General features: G+C 45.7%; 1 protein-coding gene across 4 annotated transcripts in view; it reads left to right on the top strand.

The window, feature by feature from the left end:
* Positions 1-23116, top strand: part of LOC142590470 (uncharacterized) — a 330321-nt gene that overhangs the window by 261941 nt on the left and 45264 nt on the right. For all 4 annotated transcript variants that reach the window (XM_075702614.1, XM_075702611.1, XM_075702612.1 and 1 more), the window contains one exon: positions 7058-7264. In XM_075702614.1, coding sequence (XP_075558729.1) covers positions 7058-7264 — 207 coding nt within the window. The remainder of the gene's footprint in view (positions 1-7057; positions 7265-23116) is intronic.

Below are 23116 nucleotides of genomic sequence, written 5' to 3'. Positions count from 1 at the left end.
CCTCAAAAGTTGAACCGCGGAACGTCGGAGGCTCCCTGGGCTGCTGTAGCACGACGGGTGACGCTGGGGCTGCCATTGGGGTGGACTTGGTGGCCATCTTCCTAGTCGTCTCAGGCAAAAGTCCGTGCTCCGGGGGCAGTCCTTGCAGCCTGCGGCTACCTCGCTGGTTCTTGGCGACGTTGGTGTCTTCCGAGTGAGGGCTTGGGTCACGGCTTTGTGGGGGCGTCCGGTACATGAACGCAAAGCACCTCCACCAGATGTCACGTGGTCGTGACGTCAAAGAACACAGTAGCAATACTGTGAAAGGCAAAAACTAGCTTTTATTGGGCGAACCTGTGCCCACAAAACAGGCTACACTTAAAGCACAACGAGAGCGGCGAACACAGTCGGCGATCGTCGTAAATCTGATCAGCGGGCCAAGCGCGTCGGCTTTTAAAGAACAGTCGTCGAATGTTCCAGACTAATCGTTCGGACCCGCGTGCCTTCCACAAAGTTCTACGCCATTCGCGTCAGGCGAATAAATCAGATAACACAAGGTTCGGCGGCAACAGAGTGCGGATAGAAGCATCGATAACTTTCCAGAAACTTCGGATACATGCAGGCGCGTCCCGCGCTGTGCGATTACAGTTGTTAAGCGGCGAAAAGTGGTCGCCCGATAAAGATAAGTACACGTGTCAATATAATGCTATCGCAATAATCTAATAAGAGTATCTGGCAATTGAAGCATCCCGTGGCTCATTACTTTCCACAAAAGAAGAAGTAACAAAATCGAACTTTCACCATGCGACAATTCGCTGTGCCGCAACAATGTATTTTTTTTTCCTTCTGTGGGGCGGGGGCACCGAAATGAAGAAACGCATAGGAAAGTATGTTGGCCACAATCAAATGCCTACTTTGGGCACCTAATGTGGCTACGGAAGGAATATCGAAGAAAACATGAGATGCTTGGTCCACTGAGAAGCAACCATATGCATACTGCTCGGTATCCTACACCGGCAAGACAAGACTTTCCGGAGAAGTTCTGTAAAAGCGAACACGGTGCTATTTGTCGAGTCCCCACAGTGATGGCGGCAAGCGACCATTGTTTCTTTTCCTCGTCTGCTAGCCACAGAGTGTCCAAAACTCTGCCAGGCGAAAATCCACTCGGCCAGAGAAAACCGAACGAGCACCGAAGTGCACTGGGCGGTGGTCGGGGCCACGCGAGAAAAACGTATGCGCTCTGGCTGGCTCTGGCAGTCCGCGGGTATGGTAGCGAGAACAAAAAAAAAAAATTGAAGAGGCTCAATGTGTCCTCGCGAATAAAAGTCAAAGTAGAAAAAATAAATAAGAATGTACTTAGCTTGGCTGGATTTAGTTTTTTGACATGGATTTTTTGGCGTAGGTTAAAAAAATGTTGATATTTTTTTTATGTGACATGGCGGTGCAAATGAACCACCACAACACTTCTTCTCATTGAACCTCGCTGCGTGCTTAGTCAACTTGTCTGCTAGTGTGTTGATTTGACTTGTCTCGTTGTGTGTTCCGATGTAAGGCTTTAGAAAAGTCAATGGACCTTTGGCGTCAAATGTTTATAACAACATTAAGCCCACAAAGTTCCGCAATTGATAATCTAAAGCACAACTTTGGAAATGTCAATGCACCTTTCACATCAAGAGTTTGAGATTTATACCCATAAATTTTCGGAATTGACATCCATGCGCTCCATAGATTCTGCGGCCTCAGCGAGATGCCGCGGCGAGCCCTCTCCCCATCAAAACGCCCTTGAAACTTTGTGGCCGGATGGGGCTGCTTGGCGTTATGTGACTCTCGGTGCATGGGCGTTGCCGCGAAATTCAGTGCGAGTTCACTATCTTCGCGGTTAAATGTCTTTTCAAGCGTCAAAAAAACATTCTAGATAAAATCCAGAATAATTTCCGGTGCCGGGGGTTGCTTTCCTCGGCGGTGCATGGACAGCACGAAAAAATTTCGAGGGGGGGGGGCTGAAGCCCCATAAGCCCCCCCCCTGGCTACGCCCCTGCACACACACCATCATTATCATCATCATCATCAGCCTGTTTTATGTCCACTGCAGGACGAAGGCGTCTCCCTGCGTTCTCCAATGACCCTTGTCGTGCGCCAACCGATTCCAACTAGCGCCCGCTAATTTCCTAATTTCATTGCTCCACCTAGTCTTACGTCGTCCTTGATTGCATTTTCCTTCTCTTGGTACTCATTCTGTAACCCTAATGGTCCAAGGGTTATCTAACCGGTGCATTACATGACCTGCCCAACTCTATTTTTCCTCTTGCTGTCGATTAGGATATCGTCTGTAACCGTTTGCTCTCTGATCCAAACAGCTCTCTTTCTGTCTCTTAAAGTTATGCCTAGCAATCTTCATTCCATGGCTCTTTGCGCAATCCTTAACTTGTTCTCAAACTTCTTTGTCAGTCTCCAAGTTTCTGTCCCATATGTCAGCACTGGTAAAATGCACTGATTGTATACCTTCCTTTTCAGTGATAATGGTAAGCTTCCAGTCAGTAGCTGGCAATGTCTACCGTATGCGATCCAACCCATTGTTATTCTTCTGTGAATTCCCTTCTCATGATCAGGATTCCCTGTGATTAATTGACCTAGGTAAACATACTCCTTCACAGATTCTAGAGGCCGACTGGCGATCCTGAACTCTTGTTCCTTTACCCTGCTATTTATCATTATCTTTGTCTTCCGCATATTAGTCTTCAACCCCATCTTACACTCTCTCTGTTAAGGGCCTCAATCATTTGTTGTAATTCATCTGCATTGTTGCTGAATCGGCAAATGGAAGGTTGCTGAGATATTCGCCGTCGATCTTTACTCCTAAGCCTTCCCAATTTAATAGCTTGAATTCTACTTCTTCTAGGCACGTAGTGAATAGCATTGGAGACATTGTGTCTCCTTGTCTGACCCCTTTCTTTACAGGTATCTTCCTGCTTTTCCTGTGTAGAATTAAGGTAGCTGTAGAAACTTTGTAGATGTCTTAAAAGGTATTTACGTAAGCGTTCTGTACGCCTTGATTACGTAATGTTGCTATGACTGCTGGTATCTCTACTGAGTCAAATGCCTTTTTGTAATCTATGAAAGCCATATAGAGAGGCTTGTTGTGCTCTGCGGATTTCTGGATAACCTGATTGATGACATGGATGTGATCCATTGTAGAGTATCCCTTCCCGAGGCCAGCCTGTTCCCTTGGTTGACTAAAGTCCAATGTTACCCTTATTCTATTGGAGATTATTTTAGGAAATACTTTATATAATACTGGGAGCAAGCTATTGGGCCTATAATTTTTCAATCCTTTAACGTCTCCCTTTTTGTGGATTAGTATAATGTTTGCATTCTTGCAGTTTTCTGGGACCCTTGCATTCGATAAACACTTCGTATAAAAAGCCGCCAGTTTTTCAAGCATTATGTCTCCTCCAACTTTGATTAAATTGACTGTTATTCCATCTCCTCCTGCCGCTCTTTTTGTTTCATGTCTTGCAAGGCCCTTCTGACCTCATCTCTAGTTATAGGAAGAGTTCCTGTATCCTGTTCGTTACTGTTTCTGATTGAGGTATTCTGACCCTCTGGGTATGGTACAGGTCAGTATAGAATTCTTCCACTGCTTTTACTATATCTTCGAGATTGCTGATGATATTACCCTGTCTATCTTTCAGTGAATACATCTTGGTTTGTCCTATGCCAAGTCTTTTTCTCACCTATTTCAGGCTGCGTCCATTTTTGCGGCTTCTTCAGTCATTCTCACATTATAGTTTCGAATATGCCTTATTTTCGCCTTGTTGATCCGTTATGACAGTTCCGCGAATTCTATCCTCTCTCTTGAGTTGGACACTTTTATTTTTGTCGTTTCTGTATTAGGTCTTTTGTTACTTGGGAGAGCTTGCCTACTAGTTGCCTTGGTGCCTTGCCTACTACTTCAATTGCTGCCTTTGAAGTCAACCTAGTTACGGTTTCATTCATTAGCTCTATGTCATCATTATCTCTCTGTTCTAATGCAGCATATTTGTTTGCAAGTACCAGCTTGAATTGGTCTGCTTTTACCCATGCTGCCTCTAGGTTGACCTGTTTCTTCTTGACCAACTTAGCTCTTTCTCTCATCAAATTGTGGTGAGTCCTAGTCCTGACTAACCTTTGATCACTGCACATTACCCTACCTATCACCTCTACATCCTGCACAATGCTGGGATTCTCAGAAAGTAGGAAGTCAATTTCATTGCTTGTTTCATCATTAGGGCTTTTCCAAGTCCACTTTCTTTTGCTACGCTTCCTGAAAAAGGTGTTCATTATTTGAAGTTTATTCCTTTCGGCGAATTCTACCAGCATCTCTCCGGTAGCGTTCCCAGAATTGACGCCGTAGTTGCCAATTGCTTGTTCACCAGCCTGCTCTTTCCCCACTTTTGCATTGAAGTCACCCATTACTACAGTATATTGAGTTTTCACTTGCTTCATCACTAATTCAACATCTTCATAAAACTGATCTACTTCCTTATTGTGACTGGATGTTGGAGCGTAGGCTTGTACTACCTTTAATCTATACCTCTTATTAAGTTTGATTACGACTACAGCTACCCTCTCATTAATGCTGTAGAATTCGTCAATGTTACCCGCTATGTCCTTATGTATTAGGAATCCTACCCCGTATTGCTTCTCATCTAGGAGACGTCTATAGCAGAGGACATGGCCATTATTCAGCAATGTAAAAGCCTCACCAGTTCTTTTAATCTCACTAAGGCCGATGATATCCCAAACAATGTCTAATAATTCCTCAAAGAGGCCCGCTAAGCTAGCCTCACTCGAGAGGGCTCGGGTGTTAAACGTTGCAAAGGTCAGTTTACATTGGCGGCCTCTTCGGATCTAGAGATTCTTAGCACCCTCTGCTGCATTACGGGGTCTGACTGCCGCCTTGGTGAGCTGCTCTGCAGCTGCTGGGGACTGAGGGACATTGGGTAATTGAGTTAGCCATTTGGGAGGGGGTGGCCGTATACAGCACCAGGGAGGCCAATTCCTGGTCTGGTGGGGGAGTCTCATGTTGAAGCTTTGTGGGCCTTTCTAATTAGGTTGTATCTGGATTAGTATAGTCCCACTCACTCTCGGCATCTTGTGCCGGTGACAGGTGTCACTCCAAGTCTGCAGAAGTTGTGCACTGGAGGAGGTGAATTTCAAGCTCGCCAGAAAAAAAGAAAGAAAAACCATAGCGGGATTCGAAGTTCCGACTATGGCAACCGAGCATTCGCCATAGTTCAGTCAGATAATCCTGCAGGCCGGAAAGCTACCTTATCGCCAATAAGTACAGCCCCGAGGGCCCTACATGCCTAAAAACTTATTTGGTTTGTCCGTGATAGAAGTGTTTTCTTGATCGCAATGGGTAACTCAATATAGAGCGATTTCTAAACGGTTCTGGCCTGTTAGTTCCGGAGTCGCACGTGCGCAGGTGACACGACGTAGTATTGCTCAAAGGTTCCATCATCATAGTTTCGGAGTCACCCGTACGCATGCGGCCATGAATGCGGCTAGATATATGATATATTTTCGTCGAACTTGAACAATATCTAAATGTAGTGTGGAACAAAAAGAAGATGAGAAGAAATAAAAAAAACTTTTAGCGCTTACCGGGAATTCGCTAGTAGCGTGTTCAAGGAGGTACACCATACAATTAACGATCTCGGCTGCCTGTCCAATGCATCGGAGAAGTCTTTCTGAACGAGACGGACCTGGTACTGATGCACCGCGCAAGGCAGCGCATCAGTACACAAGGTGTGAGGAGGGTGTATTCACTGAGACTTTTGCTTAAAGGCAAATTTGCAGTGGCAAGACGGGCCAACAACATTTTTGAGCCGCGCATAAAATATGCGACCTTACAAGCGGTCTTGCTCTATGGTTGGGAAGCGCTTAGATGACGTCTTCTTTAAGCTGCAGCGTAAGCTTCTGCTTCGTGTGGGAAACATTTTGACATCCCGTTTGCCGCCGAACTTGCAATACTTGTAATTTAGCAGTTGCAAATGCGCACTTGTCATCTTCTTGAGTACAAACGAAAAGCTGTGAAAACTAACATAAGTGCAAATGGGGAGGAAATAGCTGGGTGCGAACTACGACTCTTTTTTACATGATGAAGATCTGTATTGTGAACTTTTCTACTGTTGTCGCGACATTCTTTTCTTATGATGTGCGTGATACTGTAAACTGTCTCTTCATATTTTCTTTTCCTTTCGCACGACAATTATTACTTTTTTTTTCACTGCGGTACAGAGTCCATACTACTATTCGTATTTCGAATGATAACGTGCACGATGCGCTCGCTTTGATAGCAGAAAGGGCCATCTCAGTAGGTACAGTCGGCAGCGAGCTTCGGAAGTTATTGCAGCTCATTCCATAAAAGTTACATGCCTAAAAACTTCTTTGATTTGTCCACGCTAGAAGTGTTTTCTTGATCGCTATGGGTAACGCAATATGGTGCGATTTCTGAACAGTTGCGGCCTCATAGTTCCGGAGTCGCGTGTGTGCAGGTGACACAACGCTATTGCATTAAAAATGAATTTTGGCAATCAATGTTAGGTGTAGGACAAGTAACCAATGGTCTACAAGCGTTGCAGAATGGGTACCAGTGGAACTGGCATATCATTGTAGACAGCACACAACTAGGTAGTGTGATGAAATAAAAATTTTGCAAGCAGAGAATGGTATCAGCTGGCACAAGACATGGGAAACTTACAGCAGACAATAAGTAGGTCTATGGCAATGACCCTAGGAACTTGCAGTAATTTTTTATTGGTTGGACTACACCAATAGCTTTAAAATGTATCATGTGAAAAAGTGTCTGAAATATGCTCTACTGTCGTAAGCCTTCCACAGAAAAGAGGTTGCTTTGCTTTAGCGTAAACAATGTGGATTACCACCTGTAGCCTATTATGAATACTGAACCGAAAGGGTTATATTGTGTTCCGTGGCTATGCATTGTAAGGTACCTCTGCATTTATTCTGTTGTTGTATTTACCTCTTTTCGATACCGTAACAGGACTGCAATCACCCCAGTTATTTCCTGCAGGCTTCACAAATGCGATGAGCCTAGCTGAAAGCGTCCCTGCTGAAATGGAATGCCACACCCCTTCCAAGGTCGTCGGTCAGGTCGAGGTTGGCATGCAGTGCAGCTTGCCTCTGGCTGACAAGTCTGTTGGGATTTGCTTCAAAGCATGGAGCAAGTCTAGGAGCGTGCAGACTACGGAGACTCTGGAGCAGTTAACCTCCACCTCAGGTGGGCAGTGACTGGCACTTCTCTTACATTTGCTTGCGTGTGTGAGCGTTGCGAATGGCCAAGTCTGAGTAGCTTGGTATCGCTTGCTAAAGTGGTTGCACTAAATTGTGCATAGCTTTCAAAAGATGAAGTGCCAACAGTGACGGCACACTAGGAAGGACCAAAGACAGGACAAGATGCAGGAAGTGCCTTCTACTGTCTTTGATCTCTCCTAGTGTGCCGTCACTGTTGGCACTTCATCTTTTGAAAATTTGATTGCTAAAGTATGTGTGACATTCTGCTGCTGAGGACAAATTAGCAGGTTTGCGAGCCTTGTCTGCATACTGATGGGTCAAAATGCAGAAATAATGCTGTGCTGATCACATTGAAGCAACTAAGATGGCAGAGTTTAATCTAGAGCCCTCATGACTTGACGTTCTTGTAGGCCTGACATTGCTGTGTAATAACTTTACATCCTTGAGTCTCCCAGTTATGCTTAAAGCAGTGTACTTGTGTAAGAAGGCGAATGGAGATCAATGCAGGATGTCAGCTGGCCCCTGTGTTTAGGCTGAACAAAATTAAAACAAAATCCTTTAATGCAGTTAAGCATACTACAAACAAAATATACTTTGTTTTATCGATATGCTCATTCATTCAGGGAGGCAGAAACCACACGTGAACTATCAGGAATCTTTTCCAGGAACGCTTTGAATCATGACATCCCACAGCACATCATCGGTAATGACTAAGCAGGAGTAGGCATGTGCAACAACGTTGTAGGGAGCATCCCTCACTGTGTTGTCCCCTCTTCTCGGAAATCCAGTTTTCCTTGCCATGGGCGTCATTGCCTCTTGCTCCTTAAATCCAGTTTACCTTGCAGTGGAGGTGATTGAGTGCAGCGGTGGCGTAGAGGTAGAACACCCGCCTCGCGTGCAAGAGGTCCGTGGTTTGAATCCCGGTGCCGCATCTTCACCTATCTGTTTTACAGCGCATGGTGCGTAGTGCCATTGGTAGCAAACTGCACACCTTTAGTAGGCGATAATCCAAACGTGGCATTGTTTCCTGCTGCAGGCGGTGTGATGTGAGCACCACGTTTCGCTTCGGGGGCATCAGGCGTCGCCCACCAGCTAGATTTTGTTTCGGTTTCCAGTCGCCCTCTGAAAACACCACGCATTAGAAAAACAACAAAATGCATCAACGTCTCGTGCCGCAATGATCAGTGCGACGCTTTGCATTAAATAGATGTTTCCCAGTTAGTCTGTTTTTTCTTGAGGTTTCTTCCAAAACATATGAACGAGGTTCTGCTGTATCTACATTTTGCAACTGTGTGTGATTTGCATCGAGCTGGAAGACAAGCAAATGCTAACCACCTCCTTGGTGTTCATCATCATGGTATTTCAAGTATGCAGTATATCACTCAAGCACAGCACTGGGCAAAATTAAGTAAATTTTTCATCTCGCTGGTGCTGTAAAAACAGTTTATTTATTTATTTATTTATTATATCTCAAAGGCCCCAGAGATGGGGTATTACATGAGGGATGGGCTTAGTTTAACAAAACAGTGATTCGAGAGCAGCCTTGAAGTGATGAGCGTCGCAGTCGTGCGTGATATCGGCAGACAGCAGTCCCTGGCAGTTTTTACAAAAAATGATTGTAGAGTAGAGGTAGTCTGCGCCGGAGGAGGATACACGGCTTTGCTGTGGTTAATGCGGCTGGACTGACGATGAGCTGGTAATATAGCTGAAATGTGGAGTGGTGAATGATAGAATTTGTGAAAAAGACACAGTCTAGAAATAAGACGTCGCGACTCTAGATTAGTAAGACCGGCACGGGTTCTTGTTCAGACTCGCTTGCATGATAATAATATTCAGAGTGGATAAACCAGGCTGCACGGTTTTGAATTGATCCCACTGTATTAGATAGGTTATGTTGATGAGGATCCCAGCCAGAGCATGCATATTCTAACTTAGAACGGACATATGTAACATAAGCTAACAATTTTACCGATGGGAAAGCAAGTCTTGGATTCCGGTGGAGAAAACCGAGGGTTCGATTCACGGCATTTGCTAAGTTAATAACATGATGTGACCAATTTAGCGTAGTTGAAAAGGTTATGCCGAGGTATTTATATGAGTCTACGCATGAGATTTCGGCGCCGTATATGGTGCATTTCCTTGATTGGTGATGCTGTCTGCAATGGAAAGAAACTAGCGAGGGTTTTTTTTTAGTATTTAAAGACATCAACCATTCGTTACACCATGATTCAATGTGTTTTAGGTCATTTTGAAGCAAATGCATGTCTGAAGTGTTAGTTATGCGTCGATAAACTACACAATCGAACGTTATGAGAGACCTCAGCAGGAAGATCATTAATGTAAATTAGAAAGAGTAGTTGTCCGAGAACTGTGCCTTGTGGTATGCCCGAGAGGACAGAAGATCATTTAGATGACTGTGTTAGCAAATACAAACTGCTGTCGGTTAGTGAGAAAGCTACGTATCCAGTCTAGTACAAATGGATTAATCTTGAGGTGGGAAAATTTTAGGAGTAGCCGTTGGTGTGGAACTTTGTCAAATGCCTTTTCAAAGTCTAAGAAAATCGCATCTACAGGTATGTTCAAATCGAGGTTAGAGCTTAGATCATGAAAAAATAAAGCTAGTTGGGTGTCACATGAAAGACCTTTACAGAAGCCATGTTGAGCTGGGTGAAAGGTTATTGGATACTAAAAAGTTTACGATCTGAGAGTAAATAACATGCTCCATAGTTTGCAACAAACGCTGGTGAGTGAAATGGGACGATAACTAGAGCACAACAATGGAGGACCTTTTTTGGGGACTGGAACAATCTTGCTGTAGTATCTCAGTTTCAGTTTCTGTTTGCCCTTACACGCCGCCAGTGGCGCCAGTGTTGCCACCTGTATATATACATGCCTCTGAATAAAGAGTGCTAGTTCCGTTGCGGCCGTGACTGTATTCGTGGTTGAACTGCGGCTACCGCCGAAATACAACAATGGCGACGAGGATGGGACCTTTTCGAGGGGCGTAACCGCGCCTGCAACTTTACTACGCCATGAGCTGTATCGGGCTCGCTCCGCCGCCCCCATTCTTGTCTGTACCCGGCCGCCCTCCTGTTCCCTGGCCGCAATGGTACCGGATGTTCGAGAACTTTCTGCTGGCATCAGGAGCATCCGACTTCAAGCCCGAACGTCGCAAGGCCCTGCTGATACACAGCCTCGGCGTTGAGGGTCAACGTATCTTCTCCAGCCTGCTGCTTACGTCGGATGCCGCCCAGAGCGGTGAGTCAGCTGCCGGCGATAAACGTAGTAAGGAGAGCGGGGACGCCACTCAGCCTTCCGTTTATGACGAAGCTATCGAAACCTTAAAGCGACATTTCACAAGCACAAGCAATGTCGTCGCGGAAAGGCACCGGTTTCGCCGTCGTATGCAACAACCGGGGGAGTCTGTACAGGAGTACGTTGCTGCGCTACGTGCTCTCGTGGTAGCATGTTCTTATGTGTCTCTGGAAGACTCGCTTCGGTACCAGTTCGTGGAAGGCGTCCCAGCATCTTCGCGAACGCCTTCTTCTTGAGGGCTCGACCCTCTCGTTCCCCCGAGCAGTGGCATTAGCTTCACAAGTCGAACAGGCCAATGAGGACATTCGAGAATTTGCTTCCGGCAATGTGCAGCGCATATCAGGGCACTCTCGCTTGGCGCTATACGACCATAGAAGCACTGGAACGCGCCACCCTCCGCGTAATGACGCGCGCCTGCGTGAACCTCGTACCGAGGCGAGCCTGCAGCACGACAGCCGCCAACCTGCCTCGTATCTGAGCCCATACAACTCGTCCTCTCAATGCTATCGTTGTGGTTCGCACCAGCACCGTGCCGCATCACCTCGCTGCCCTGCCCAAGGTCAACGTTGCTATCATTGTGGTCTCATTGGTCACTTCAGCGCGGTATGCAACAAGAAGCGACGGGCCGTTGCGGTTCGTGAGCTTAGCGAACAGACATTGCCCGACAATGAAACCTTGCCCGACAGTGAAACTGACAATGAAGCTGTGGGCATTCTATGTGTGACCGTGTCCGGCCGCGCCGGAATTCTAGTCGAGGTAGCAGTTGGTCACACGACTTTAACATTCCTTATCGACTCGGGATCTTCAGTCTCCATTCTAGCGGGGGATCTTTTTGATAAACATTTTGCCGAACAGGTGCTGCTGTCCGCGCCCCGTGTGCAGCTGTTAGATTATTCAAAAAAGCCTATTCCAGTGCGAGGATGCTTTCTTTCGAAAGTCGCATACAAGGAACGCGAGGCGGCCATTCTGTTCTACGTTGTCTCGCAAGGTACATCACTTCTGGGTATCGACGCCATTATGGCTCTTGACTTCCAGATTGATGGCTCGTCCCTCCGCTCCCTTGAGACTACTACGTCAACTAGCAGTGCTACCAACGTACAAGTTCCTGTTCAGGAACCAGTTTCATCTGCACGTCTTCCAGCACAGTTGCGCAATGAATTTGCATGTCTTTTCGACTCCGCCCTCGGCCTAGCAAATGGGTTTGTACATCGTGTCAAAGTAAGGCTCTCGATTCCGCCCATTGTAGCAAAACTTCGCCACCTTCCTCTTTCACTCCGAGCTCGGGTATCTGAGGAACTTCGTCGGCTAGAGCAGTTGGGCGTGATAGAGCGCATTAACGCTTCAGAATGGGTGTCTCCGATTGTTGTTGTTCAAAAGAAGGATGGAGGCATTCGTGTTTGTGTGGACCTACGGGAGCCTAATAAAGCTGTCGTGACGGATAGCTTCCCTCTTCCACACACCGAAGAACTCCTCCACAGTCTTTATGGGGCAACGCATTTTTCGAAGCTAGATCTCTCGTCGGCCTATTACCAGGTTTTGCTCGATCCTGAAAGCCGTGACTTGACCGCTTTCATAACTCATGATGGCCTCTTCCGCTTCAAGCGCGTTTGCTTCGGGTTGGCATCCGCCCCCGCTGCATTTCAACAAATGATGTCGAAAATCCTTCAAGGATGTTCTGGTGTTTTGTTCTATATCGATGACATCATTGTTTTCGGGAAGAGCGAACAGGAACACTTGGCCAACCTGACCGCTGTACTGCGGGGCATTAAGGAAGCAGGGCTCAAGTTGAATGACAAGTGCGTATTTGGCGTACAGGAACTTTCCTTCTTGGGACACAGGATCACACCGCAAGGCATCTCTCCTTTGCCAGAGAAAATTGTTTCCATTATGAATACTCCGGCGCCCACTGATAGTACTAGTCTGCGCTCTTTCCTCGGACTGATCGAGTATTATGCCAAGTTCGTTCCCAGGCTTGCTGATGTGGTAGAACCAATGCGAGCTCTTCTCCGGAAGAACCAGCCATTCATATGGAATGATGCTGTAGACGCCAGTTTCGCCTAGGTGAAGTTTCTGCTCTCTTCCAGCAAAGTCCTGCACATGTTTGATGCGTCCCTTCCGGTTGTAGTGTCCACTGACGCGTCCGACTGCGGACTAGGTGCTGTTCTCCAGCAGGTTGATGGCCACATGCTGCGAACTGTTGCCTTTGCTTCACGCACACTTTCACCTGCAGAGAAGAATACGGAGTTGGAGAGCGTGAAGCGCTGGCGTGTGTTTGGGCCTGTGAGCATTGGCATATGTACTTGTGGGGACGGCATTTCACGTTGCGCACGGACCACCAAGCTTTGGTCTCGCTGCTCTCCTCTCAAGGCACTGGGCGCCGCCCCCTTCGCATTGCACGCTGGTCCGAACGGCTGCTTCGCTACAATTATACAGTAGAGTATCGGAAGGGGTCCCAAAACCAGGTGGCGGACGCCCTTTCCCGCCTTCCAGTTCCGTCTCCGCAGGAAAATGTCTCATTTGATGAGGTTGTGTCCTTTGTTGAGTTACCGTGCCTCACTAAAGAGCCGTTTCAACAGGCCCTTCGTGATGACTGCATGTTAGAACAAGTCAAGATCTATGTCGCCACATCTTGGCCTGCACATAAGACTCTCTCGGGCGAACTTCAGCCTTTCTTCTTGGTACGTGAAGAATTGTCCGTCGTTGACAACCTGCTCCTGCGCGGCGAACGAATCGTCGTTCCCTTGTCTCTCACACCGCAGGTAATCGCTGCTGCCCATGAAGCTCACCCTGGTATAGTTCGAACAAAAGCTCGGCTACGAGAACGGTACTGGTGGCCAGGCATGGACAGGCAAGTGGAGCTTTCCATCCAGAACTGCAGCATATGTCAGATGGCTGACAAAAGTACGAAGACTGCTACCACCCCTTTGCAGCCAGTACCCCTGCCAGAGCGTCCATGGCAGAAACTTGCTGTTGACATCGTCGGCCCTATAGAGAGAGCCCCACATGACTGCAGATACACCATTACGCTCATCGACTATTTTTCCAAGTGGCCAGATGTTCAATTCTGCAGTGAAGTATCCTCCCGCACAGTCATCAACTTTTTGCTTCACGTGTTCGCCCGTGAAGGCTATCCGGACGTGGTGGTCTGCGACAACGGGCCCCAGTTCTCATCTAGGGAGTTCATTGAGTTCCTCAAAGATCGCGCCATCCGCCTTGTGCACTCTTCCGTTTACTACCCCCAAGCGAACGGACTTGTCGAGCGGTTTAACCGGGTCTTCAAGAATTTTGTGCAGGTCGCTATGCTGGAACAGCGTCCGCTTCGCCAAGCGGTAACAGAGTATTTGGGCATATATCGCTGCACGCCACATGCCACTACGGGAGTTCCACCGTCTGTTCTCCTACACGGACGGCGACCGAGAACACGCCTTGACGTTGTGGGTCACCCGTCACCAGCTTTCTTCAGCGATCCTGTTTCCGAACTTCGTCTGCGCCAACGAGTTAAGAGCAAGCAAGACTACAGCAAAGAGTACACAGACCATCGCAGGGCCGCGAAGAAGACAACAGTGTCTGTTGGTGATTACGTTAGAATAAGAAAACCTGGAATATCGGTTAAGGGAGACCTCGCGTTTAGCCACCCGAGAAAGGTAATCAGTCAACAAGGTCCATCAACGTTTCGGCTTGATGATGGACGAATCTGGAACGCGTCGAAGCTATCCAGGGTACCTGCAGCTTCAGCCACATGGAATCAGCAGCATAATGCTGTTTCCGAACCCGTGACTCTGTCGTCGGCATCTCGGCAATCCAACGATTACGCCTCAACAGCTCGTCCCGAAGCCTCACCAGCTACGCCCACACTACGAGCTCCAGCGTCAGCTGTGCCAGATGACCGTGTGCTTCAACGTCGGGTCCAACCACCGAGGAACAGAAGGCCTCCAGATCGATACCGGGACCGCATGTAGCTTGTGTGCTTGCACTTGAGTGCTTGCACGAACTATGTACACATGCCTGTGTCTCTGCGAGCAATTTGTCGTTTTTGCTTTGTCTTTTTGGCGTTGCTTGTCCTAGGCCATGCTGTGTAATTATTCCATACAGTATTATTAATGATGAGCACATGACATGTATTGTGAAGATAATTGTAATTAATTGCAAATACTATATATATGTATAACAACACTAATCTATTATCAGTTACCTTGTTCTTGTAAGGAGGGGAATATGTAGTATCTCAGTTTCAGTTTCTGTTTGCCCTTACACGCCGCCAGTGGCGCCAGTGTTGCCACCTGTATATATACATGCCTCTGAATAAAGAGTGCTAGTTCCGTTGCGGCCGTGACTGTATTCGTGGTTGAACTGCGGCTACCACCGAAATACAACACTTGCCTACACTCCAGTCTTCCGGCACCACTCCTGATGACAATGATTGCTGAAAAATAGCACATAACATTGCGCTCACATTTGTTTTGGTGTTTTTCAGCATTTTAACATTTATTTCATCGACACCAGACAATGATGTAAGTTTTAATGAATCAATTAGTTTCTCAATGCTGTAAGGACAAAAAGTAATATCAGGCATGACTGCATGATCCGAAAGAGGGAAGCATGGTATATGTTAACAGGTTCAGTTGTGAAGAAGGAAGAAAAAGTATGGTTAAGTTGTTCAGCAATTTCGCACTCGGGAATACGATGGTTTTTCCATCCCATCAAACAGAGCTAATGGCTGGGAGTTATTAGGGTTAATAACCTTCCAGAATTTTGGGGGGTTATTTCTTAACATAGACGGCAGCGTTTGCGAAAAAAAAGTGAGTTTTTCTTTATTAGCTAGAGCTTCGAGTTCTTTTTCTGCAAGGTAATACTTATTCCATGCGCCTGCATTGTTAAATCATTTAGCCGAGCGAAAAAGCCTTTTTTTTTTATTGTTAAGACGCTTTAGTGTGATATTAAACCATGGGGATGACTGTTTTTCGGTTATGGTGATAATGGGTACGTATCTTGCGAACACATTGAGCATTTTGTTTTTAAAAAGCAGCCAGTTAGTTTCGACAGAACGCATAAAAAAACTTGTGTGGAATGAAGCAGCAAAATGTGCGAGTTCTGAGTTAATTGCCGAGTAATTCCCTTTGTCATACAGTTTGATCACATTGGTTATCTTTGTAGGTTGTGTAAGCCGACAGGAGTACGATGCATGGATTATAGAATGATCACTAAGACCAGGCAGATGCATCGTTGCATAAACTTTGTCAGGATCAGAAGCGAAAATGAGGTCGAGTATGTTAGAAGAATTACAACTTTTACGTGTAGGTTCAGTTACAAGTTGCGTTAATCCAAAGGTTAGGCATGAGTTAACAAAATCGCTTTCGGTACTGTGTTGCGAAGTTGCTGATGTTAGGTTAGTCCAGTTTATGGCGGGAAAGTTAAAATCACCGAACAGTAACATCGGAGAGTGGTGATGCAATTCAGTTACCGAACGCAATGTTTCGTGGAATTCTGCAACAAAGTTAGGATCTTTACCAGGGGGGTGATAGCAGACTGCGAATATTGTGGGTGGGTAAGAGGCGTTACACAGGACGAACAGAATTTCTAGGGAGGATGATGTCTTCATTTCAGTACATTGAAGGTCCTTATGAGCGCCAATGAATATGCCGCCACCACATTTTGTAGTTCGATCATGCCTGAAGATATTGAAATTAGGGAAAAATGGCAATATTTCAGTCTTCTATTGTAGAATTAAGCCAAGTTTCAGTAATAACGATTAGATCAGACTCTGTTGTGTCGGCAAGATAACTGAGAGTGTCAAGCTTCGGTAAAATGCTTCTGATGTTAGTAAAAACAAAGGAAAAAATTTTTCTTGGAGTTGGCATTACTGGGGCCTAGACATTTAAAGTACGAGGCACAACCATTTGGGTGTTGCGGTCAAACGTGTAAGCTTTGTTTCCAATAGTTAGCTTGTCATGTCGGAGCTTGAATGGTTTCTGTTGTGTCTTGGCGAATTCGACTAAACGCCTTCTAGCTGTTAGAGCGTTAGGAGACTAATCTTCTGAAATTCTATATTCAGTGCCCTTGAGTTTCCTACCCTGTGAAAGAATTAGTTATTTTACTTTGAAATGTGAAAGCTTTACAATAATTGTCCTGTTGTTGTTTACTTTGAATTTGCCCAGACGGTGGGCACGTTCGATGTCCACCGACTGAACAGTTAAATTTAATTCTTTACAGCATAGATCTATTATTAACGATTCTGACTCTGCTCACGTTTCACGTTCGCGATCTGTTAATCCAAAGAATACTAGGTTTGAGCGTCGCGCGCGGTCTTCCGAGTCGTCCAGCCTGGCCTTAATCAATGATATCTCTTTTGCATTTTGATTGGCGAGCGTCCGGATATCGTGAACCTGTTCTTTTATTACTACCAGGGATGCGCAGTCTTCTTTAATTTTGACAAGGCGGTCTTTAATCTCCTTTATAGCGCTGTCGCTCTGGGACAGCTTACGGTGCATGGATTTCATTTCTTTTAGTAGTGAAGCTTGGCCAGATTGAATTTCAGTCAGTGCTGTCATTACGTCACTGGATGTTTGCGTTTCGCTTGCACGGGTGCTTGGACCTGGGTTTAACTGTTAAGTGTTAGTAGTTGATGGACACGTGCACAATCGAAAGCAATATCAATACAACACTGTGGGCTCGGCAGCACAACAAAGGCCATATAACGAGTACGTCGGGCATACAATGAATACTGATAATTTACCTGCAGAACGAAAAGGTGTCGCAGGTAAGCGGCTGTTGTCATGGCTGTCGTGCCACCGAGCCCATAGAATGCCGCGCTGCACGGTGTCACACTTATATAGTCCTGGGTAAAAGGCGACGTTATCTGGTGGCTTGGTAATGGTAGAACTAGGGGGCGCAGCTGTAAGAGCCAAGTTGGTGGCTCGTGAAACGGATCATGGGGCGGCAATGTAGCAGTCCCTCGTGATGTCGGTGGGGTTCGCTCCGTCCGGTGTGGCAAATCAAGGTCATCTGCTGCGGCTGGCCAAGCCGGGAGCCAAGAGACCTCCGGGATGTCGCCAGCGCATCCGTTGTCGCGTGGTCGAGGGCCACACCAGAGCAGAACCTGCAGAACGAAAAGGCGTCGCAGGTAAGCGGCTGTTGTCATGGCTGTCGTGCCGCCGAGCCCATTATTTAAATTGTTTTTATTTTTATTTAAATCATTAGTTAAATTATTTTTGACATTAAAGTTGCCAGTTTCAGACTTCCCTTGCAATTACTCTGATGTTGTTGCGAGAAATCCATAATTCTGGTCGGTGATTCAGTCTGCTAATTTAACATTGAAAGGTGAAAGTCCCGACACAGACAAACCGTCCATGTGGTGTAGGTCATCCTGTAACACGCCTTCCTAGAACTCTGGCAGAGCTTATGGTAATTGCACTACTGCCCTCCATCAGCTGACATTTCCCTTAAGCTATGTCAATTGTAGGGATGTTTGTCGGGACCGGTGTGAGTTTTCGTTTAAACCCCCTTCTATGAACGTGAAATTATCCTACTGGGTGTCAAATTTGATAGTTATCTTGAAACATAACTGTTATTGAAGAATAAAACAAAATTAGTTTTCTTCTGTAGGATCACTCAAATTTTTAATATAAACATATAGATACCGTAAGTCATCAAATAAAAGAAGAACATTTTTTGTTTGCCATTCTTTGTTTGCCTATGCAAGCAACTATTTGTATAGACAGCATTGGTCTTATCAAAATTACCGATACTTCAACTTTAATGGACTTGTATAATGTGAAGAAGAAATCCTTGTGGGAATGCAAAAATAAAAAAAGAAACAAAAAAAATAGCCAAATGTATTTAGAGAAGTAGGGAAGGAGGTTTGCCTATATCTGGCTGGTTGCATTATTAGCATAGTTATTTTTCACAGAGTGGTCCATCTTAATACATTCATAGCGGCAAGATTGCACTGAATGTTCTCAAAACTTCTCCAAAGTCTGGTCGTACCATGCTTAAGTGCTTCCATCCTTTTCTAAGCCACTGAAGTGGTTTTTAGGCTCATCTTAGGCACCAGCGCTTCGTCACAGTCTATCGTAAGCACTGCGATGAAGGAGTGGGTTATTTTTAGTGTTTTGATTGAGTTTATGAATGAGTGACCACTTACTGCTTTCTCGTAGCTTGCCCAATGTAAAAATTGATTATTATAGTTTGCAATTGCTTTCACTACCTGCTCTGATCGTCAGGTTTACTGCTATAAAATGCATTTCTAGCTGCTCCAATATGGCACATGCCAGCACCGACACAGTCCACAATACGTCGGAAGAGCTGGTGAAACCCTATAGAATTAGCTAACTCGAGAGAGACAAGCTCACCAAGCCAGAAAACGACACCTTGAGAAGCTTGGGATAGAGAGTAGAACAAACAAAGACAAGACAGGCAAGGAAGGAATATCGTTGCAGATATGAAACAACATCAAAGTCACGGCACTAGCGTGCAATGTGGATACAGAGTATCCCCTGGGAAGAAAAACAGCAAGAATCAAGACATTAACAAGGTGTATGAAGACAACGAAGATGTCGGCTATGTGGATGCCGAACCACACGGATGAATGGAGGTGCACGCTGTCAGTGATGAACGGCAGAGGAGAGCAGCTTGAGGCCCTCTCAGTTGCCACCTGGGACATGCACTCAGCCATAGAGACAGCAGTCATCCTCTTGGCTGCAGGGGAAAGGAGAAAGTAGTTGCGATGACGGATGCAAGAAACAGCTTAAACCAGGCAAGCGATTGATTAGCCATGATGCAGTAAGATGTTACTAAGTTTCAGGCATTCCTTTGTGTACCAGATAAAAAGCATAGATCTAAGCTATGTACTGTATAACCCAGATACAGAAAACAAGTTTGTAACAGCCCAGTTAAGGTTTACAACTATAATGCGGGGCCTTTCTTAAAGGGTTTTCTTCTTCTATCATTAATTGCTGCAGAAATGCACATCCCAGGAACATGTGTTCTCATAGGTTATACACATACACAGGGTGTCTACCAACTGGGAAAACCGGGAAAACCGGGAATTCTCAGGGATTTTGAGTAGTCTGGGGCGAAAAGTCAGGGAAAACTCAGGGAATTCGGGCCTCTGTCAGGGAAAATTAGCTGTGATTTTATTAAAAGGGTCGCAAGTCGCGGTAATGCTAGCTCGAGTAACAGACTGGGATCGTAATGAATCGTCTTTGGCGGCCTGTCGTCTTCTGGAGGAGTTGCCAGTGTACAGTCGATGACAGACTTTCTGGTTTCCCGATAATTTGAATGGCTTTGCGGCACCGCCACGTATCCCATAGAGTCAATGTATCAGAACGTCTGAAATTTCGGACGCCAGAACGTTTCGCCGTCCCATTTTCCGGACGTTTTGCCGTGACCGCAGGTCCGAAACGGAATTAATCAAAGCCACCACCGCTGCCATATTGATTACCTCGCTGCCTCGAACCGGCGCTCTCGCACGCAGATCCGCTGGCAGCCGTACCCACCACTGCGGCAACGCTAGGCCTAGCCGCTTTGACGTTAGCTAGGAAGCTTTTTGCCGTTGTGTGCCGTGTTTTTTATTGAAAGAATTCGTTGCTGTCAGCAATGGCACGCACTCCGCCTTTTTGGTCCTCTTGATTGGCTTAGAAGCTTGGAAAGCACGGTGTGTTGCATAATGCCGGTTCCCGAAAGTCAGCTTCGCCTTCGTACAGAAGTGTCACTTGGTGAAGCATACGCACGTGTATTGCAATGAAGCATAACAAGCGTGGGGAGGGGCTATTGCCACGGGGCACAGTATGTATTTCTTAATTATACACGCGTACACCCGCTCTTTCCTGTCACAGTACGAGCACAGATATGCCTAATACGTGTACCGACAGGCCTTCAGAGCTTTTTCGAATGTGCCTGTGGCGGTTTAAGCCCTTAAGGGCACTAAATAACATGCATTTATTTTTTTCAAACTGGCCGATTTTTCTGACGTTATCGCGGCCCCTAGGGAGTTCAAAAAATCGGACGTAGACTGTGCAACTGAACAAGAAGATGCTTCAAATGGTCCGTAGGGTGAACGAGTGCCGGAAGGAGGACAAGAACAGAAAGGACCTATGCATTGATGAATGAACCGGAAAGGGAGTGTGTCGCCGCTTCTTTCAAGGAGCTTGAACTAAAAAAACAATGTTGTCTGACGCCGAGAGGCAGGTCTTCCTTATCCAGACCAAGATAAACTCTTTAAAGCAATGAAACGCAACACTGAGGTGTTGTGCGCGGGCTGAGAGTGTCAGGAGAGTTGAGGTCGACACACCAGCGATTGAGAGAGAATCTCACTTCTGACAAAGTTCGGACCTCATACCATCGAGCTTGCTATCATTTGATAGAAATAGCTCATATTCAAAAATATTTGCTTCTGTATGCATCTCCTTTTTATTCGTATTTGAAAATGTCCGACTCGATTTGCAATTTTCTTCAAATATATTTTATTTGCTGTCCATTTTGCTAACCCCTCCCTTCTATTCTCTTTTTGAATAACATGAACACTCCTCTTTAGTATTCAAATTGGATTATGTCGTTTTTTATTTTTTTTCATATACTCATTAGAGAGTGACAGCATCGGGCAATATGGTTTCAGCCTGTCTTGACTTAACACATAGTTCTGCATCACTAAGGGATTTTTGCAAAGGCACTCAGGGAAAACCTGAAAAACTCAGGGACTTTGGAAATATCAATTTGGTAGACACCCTGATACAAAAATAGCATCTTTAGTAAATGCATATAACCGTGTTCTCGGAAAATAAAGATGACAATGTTGTGGTTTGCATATTTAACACTTTTCCTCGCCCCAATGCATTCACTTATACTTCTTGGTTCTGTCCTCAGTGAAGGTTTAGGAGTCCTCTGGAACCAATGTGCTTCTACGTGTTCTTTACAAAGGGGCACAATATTTGCAAGGATGAAGAATCTCACCTCTGTGTGATGTGGAAGGTCAAACCTGTCTAAATGTCAAACATGTTTACATAGAATTATTCCTTATATCGAACAATTTCTTAAAACACTGTTACAACTAGAAATTATTGCAAAAGACATGGTTACATAGAACAAATATGGCCGCTACTGATGTACTGAATTTCAAGAAGCATAAGAATGCCCCAGAAGTTCGCTTTCATGTGCGGTGGCCGGCGGTCTTCCAACACCACCAAAAAAAATGGTTTAGCCCATCTGCGCAGCTCTACCACCACAGTGAGATAGATAGGGTCAAAGTAGCTCACTTTTTTCCCACACAACCATGCCGAGGGTTGGCACTTCCCTACAAAAAGTTATACAGGCCTGCACTGCTATGCTTCCTTCCAAAGCTATTGTGGTCGTTTCGTTATGTTGTTTTCGCGCGTTTTCTTCATTGTTGCATGATGTCTAGGCGAAGTGGCAGAGTCTGCTAATAACTGTGAAGGTAGAAATTACTGAGTTGAGGGCAGAGAGAAGGAAAATCTGACATTGCTGCAGCATCTGGGCAAACATTAAGAAGGAAATGATTCAAAACTGATTCTGTGCCGCCTTTTTCCATCGTCCCTGTGACCATTGTTGAAAGTATTCGAACAAATGCAATGGCTACTACATCTAAAGTGGAAGGTCAGGCTGGTACAATTCTGCCAGCTATTAAAGAGTGTTTAGCTCCCCTACAAACCACCTATAAAATCCCACAAGAAGGTCCCACGCCATTTCTCGACAATTGACTGTCTTGTTCAGTAGGGCATGCTTGATTATCGAGGATGGCAGAGCAAGCTGGGTCAAAGCATTTTTAAACTTTTCTCTAAGGGCTGTAGAAACCTACAAAAGCTTTCAAACCACACATTCTGTCACTGTAATTTTCTGGCTTTCCAAAAAATAATTTTTATTGGTGGACTTCGCAGACAGTGTCATGAAGCATTAAGATGCAGAAATATTGGCTAAATTAAGAAGGGCCATTAGGAGTTCTTTGTTTAATCATACTTGAAATCACCCTCAAGATTCCAGAAATAAAAAAGCAAAACTTGTAATTAAATTTAGCATCTCTGTTCCTTGGCATTTCACAACATTTACTTACTTTTATTTTTGCAGCATCGAGGCTTTCTATTCCTCTGTCAACTGCCAGATGTGACAACTTGAAGCAAGAACGCCTCCACCAATGTCAATTATGTGGCTGTGAGACTGATGAACTGTCTCGCCTGGAAACACATGGCAGCGTCCATACTGGCAAGAAGCCATTTCAGTGCCCTTCATGCTCTCTGTGTTTGTCACAACAGGCCCACCTGAAAGAGCACCTGCGCTCCCACATAGGCGAGGAGCCATATCAGTGCCCCTCATGCGCTCGAAGTTTCTCAGTAGAGAGCAGCCTTAAGAGACACCTGCGCACCCACACTCAGGAGAAGCTATTTCAGTGCCCCTCATGCTCTCGGAGCTTCTCAGAAAAGGGCAACCTTAAGAAACACCTGCGCGTCCACACTGGTGAGAAGCCATATCAGTGCCCTTCATGTTCTCGGAGCTTCTCAGTAGAGTGCAACCTTAA

Source organism: Dermacentor variabilis, chromosome 8 (genome assembly GCF_050947875.1).
Source record: "Dermacentor variabilis isolate Ectoservices chromosome 8, ASM5094787v1, whole genome shotgun sequence".
Lineage (NCBI taxonomy): Eukaryota > Metazoa > Arthropoda > Arachnida > Ixodida > Ixodidae > Dermacentor > Dermacentor variabilis.
The sequence above is the reverse complement of the archived record's forward strand: the minus strand, read 5'-3'. Positions and strand labels throughout refer to the sequence as shown.